General features: G+C 39.7%; 1 protein-coding gene across 1 annotated transcript in view; it reads left to right on the top strand.

The window, feature by feature from the left end:
* NBAS (neuroblastoma amplified sequence) overlaps positions 1–3,976 on the top strand; it is a 457,208-nt gene that overhangs the window by 125,130 nt on the left and 328,102 nt on the right. The window contains exon 24 of the mRNA XM_019520763.1: positions 2,302–2,492. Coding sequence (XP_019376308.1) covers positions 2,302–2,492 — 191 coding nt within the window. The remainder of the gene's footprint in view (positions 1–2,301; positions 2,493–3,976) is intronic.

The following is a 3,976-nucleotide window of genomic DNA, read 5'->3' as shown; positions in this document are numbered from 1 at the left end:
GTGCCGATTGTTCCTCCCCAGGTGCATCACCTTACACTTTAGCTATAAGCATTCCACAATTCATAGATAAGGAGCAGAAAACCAGGTTTAACCCTCAGAAAGCTGGTTTAGCTGTGGCAGGATGCCTCAGCAAGCACTCTTTTAAGTAGACGCTATTTTGCTCTCAAGAGACATGACCAAGTCACTGCCACAACACCCCTATTTTGCTATCAAATAAACACTTTACATGGCCCTGAATGTATTTTGAGTGTTTGTTTTAAAGGATCTTCAGCTGAATAATGATTGGTTCATAGCAGTGAGTAGCGAAAACCTATCTGTGGTAAAAATCTATCTGTGCTGTACTCTAGCAAATCTGTGCTGTACTCTAGCAAACAATAAAATCTTCCTGAGCATAAAGTTCATGTTCCTTGTGTTTTTTATAGCCATGTTATCTAAGGGCAGGAGTACTGGATAGGGGTTTAATCAGAAAAGTCAGCAGTAAGATCAGGCACATTTGCTGTGTGATCTTGTGTGTGTCATGTAGGCTGCCTATACTTTATTTTGCCCATATATTTAAAAAATATAAAACATTTTGGATATATCCTTGGATGAATAGTACTATGCAAATTGGACATATTACTGTACCTTTGTAGTGAAATACTTGTTTCCTCACTCTCAAGCATTGAATTTCTGCTTTGGAATGTTAAAAGAGAATTGAAATTCATAATGATTTAGCAAACTATTAATTATGAATTTTAAGTTCTTCATTTTGGGTCCATATGGCCTCCATTTTTTCCTCTGACTTTAAATACTCTTTAAATTTCTTAATACTGCAGAAAATGCTTAGTCTGTACACGCCCTTATTGTGGACCCTCTGTTTGCTGGCCAGAATAACTATAAAGATTAGTTTTCTAATTGCCCATACTGTACACACCTTAATTTTATGCAAAGATTCATCTCCCTATCCATTTTAGGAAAGTTAATGGATATGGGAAATTATTTTCCCTCAGTGGCTACAAATGCTTTTATCAAATAATTTACTTTGGCTGCAAAGAATGTTGTAGTGGCTGGTTGGATCCAGTGAGGTTTTCATATGATGTATAACTGAAACACAGTTTCATTTAATGCGTCAGTAATTTAATTGATTTTTGGAAGTTGTTTTTATTTCAGTAAGTATTTGCATAGCTGACAGGTTCACAGATGATACCAAGAGCAAGACAGATTTGAATTAAGGTTCAGAAAATGTGTAAGCATATTAAAAAGAAAAAGGAGTATTATTACTGTATATTAAATTTTGTCTGTTTTTCTTCTGCATGCACATTTTTTTGCAGCAGTCTATCTTTTTCCATCTGCCAGTGTGTCTGTCATATTTTTAAATAGTATGTAGATTTTTTTGATACTAATAAATCTTTTGCATCTTTTAAAAATCTTGTACCTCAATTCCAAACACATCCATTTTCCATTAAAAGACAGTTAACTGTACCTTTTGTTGGATTTTTTAGTAGCTTTGTCAAAGATACCTCTCACCTTTTTCTGAGCAGTAAGCTATTTGCTATAGATAAGTGGAGAAAGTATTTTAATTTTTGTCATGACATCTTCATTAGTGAGTGCTGGATTGTTCTCACTTATCTAATGCACAGCAGATGGCTAAAGCCAGGCTACCATGCACCCCCAGGTTGGGACTGGAATTGGAGCCACAGCAGCTGCCTGCCCCCGCTCCTGCCCTTCCTCCTCCCCCCCCCCCCGAATTGAACTAAAATCCAAGAAGATGAGATCCCCCTGTTGAATCTATCTTGGATTTGAATAAATACGGTATCAAAGCAGACAACTGTTCAGCCACAAAAGAAGTGTCTTTCCTTATCTGCAAGAGGAAGAGCTGCAGTTTAGTAGAAGGAAAAACTTCTTCACGGTTTGTGTGACCAGACTCTGGAATAGACTCCCAATGGGGGTGGTGCAGGCACCTACCCTGGAGATCTTTAGAAGGAGACTGGACTCGCACCTTGCTGGGGTTATTTGACCTCAGCAGTCTTTCCTGCCCAGAGCAGGGAAGCTGGACCTGATGATCTCACGAAGTACCTCCCAGCCCTAAATTTCTGTGAATCTTTGACTTTACTTCTGTGACTGTAACCCCACCATTTCCCTCAGATTAGATTAGTCATTGACATTCAAATCTTTTGTAGTTTTAAATTGGTTTTGAAGGGATTTGAAGAGAATAATGACACCCCCAAAAGCACTGGAAAGTCGTCCTTTGCATGAGGAAGACAAATTAGTACTAGGGAAGATGATGTTTGTTGAAAGAAAGTGTTTCATTTTTATTTTCAGGTGGACTGTGCTTTGTCTCTTGTTCGTCTTGGCATGGAGAGGAACATCCCTGGTTTACAGATGCTTTGTGATAACCTCGTTACGCTGGAGACGGTGGTTTATGAAACTGAAAGTGATCAAACCCTAACCTTGAAAGAATTGCTGGAGATGAAGGATATTGAGAAGCTAAGACTGTTAATGGATAATGTATGTATTGAAAACTCACTAGGTAGCAGTTGAATCCATATGTGGAAGCTGTAAGTGGCTGAAAATGGGGGTATATAGACATATCTTTATGTATTGTTTCCTTGATGATTATAAATATTGGGAAACAATTTATGGCTCATGACTTTGCATAGAAACTTGTTTCGGGAACCTTTTCTCTGTTCTTCTTTTAAAGTCCATCTTTTATATACACGTTTATTACCACAGTAAGAGTGATCTCAATGTATACTTGAGATTAGAAAAGAGTTTTATGCTCATTTTTGAGATGTTGAAATACTTCCACTGTATGAAGCAGGCTTTGGAAATTCAGCAGAGAGCAGTTCTGTTCAACTTTTCTCATATTTACACTTTTGAAAATCACCATTTTTATTCTCTAGCTCGCATTCCTCAGGAGGTTTTGGCACCCTGCTAAAACAACAATCTGAGTATGTGAAGGATAGGCTTGCACCAATACCAAAGCAGCCTCTGCTTCAGATATACTTCACTGGGGATATCTGAGACCTGCTGGGTCAGCAGCAGGGGAAAAACTGGAGGAAAAGAATTCTTACTTTCCTACTTTGACCCAATTGCCCATCTTTCCTCTGTTTCGAGGGGGGGTCAAAATGGGGAGGAAAACTGCTTTCTGTTGTTGCTAGTTAACAAATATTTATGTACCAGGTGTTAGTAATTTATGCTGCAGTACTACAGGCCCCTGGCAGGTGTTTAATTGTAAAGGCATGATGGAATCTGATCCGTAATCTCCACAATTGCACTTCATGCCTTATGCCATGTGTCCATGGCAGAAGGCTCCCTCAGATCCTGGCTCCCCCTGCATCAGCAAGTGAAAAGCTCCCACATCTGGGATTCCCATCAGTTGGTCTGGACTCCCTGGTGTAGGAGTATATCATACACTCCTAAGGTTGGAAGCCATGAGCTGATCTGGGCTCCCAGGCACGTGGGCATATGGTGCACTCCTGCAGCTGGGAGCACCATCAGCTCATCTGGACTCCCAGCCGTGGGGGCCTATCGTGGTGCATAGGGGCACACTCCACAGAAGAGAGCCCCAGCCTGGCTACACGTTCAGTTACTGGTGTGTTTGGAACCAGCCTCAAATATATTAACCTTTTTTTTGTTATTTCTTGTTGTATCATGTCATTGATTGCATTAACATATGGCCAGGTAACAAGTTAAGATGCGGTTAACTAGCTAATCATGTCTTAAATATAATGTGTGCCAGGGGCCAAAGATTCAGGGTTCAAATTCCGTTTATGGTGCAGGATGGAGGAAATTGTTATAGTTGCCCATACTAGAGTTTAACTTTTTTCACATAAAGATGGAACCAATATTTATCATTTTGTCGTGCGTGTGTGTGTGTGTGTGTGTGTGTATTGACTTTTCTAGTCTTCTGATGAAAAATATGTGAAGAATGCCTATCAATGGATGGTCCCATTTCTACATCGTTGTGAGAACCAATCCCCTGGGCTTGCAAATT

The sequence above is a fragment of the Gavialis gangeticus genome, unplaced genomic scaffold, assembly GCF_001723915.1.
Source record: "Gavialis gangeticus isolate Ggan-Ray unplaced genomic scaffold, GavGan_comp1, whole genome shotgun sequence".
NCBI classification, from domain to species: domain Eukaryota; kingdom Metazoa; phylum Chordata; order Crocodylia; family Gavialidae; genus Gavialis; species Gavialis gangeticus.
Note: the sequence above shows the minus strand (reverse complement) of the source record. Positions and strands in the feature narration are given on the sequence as shown.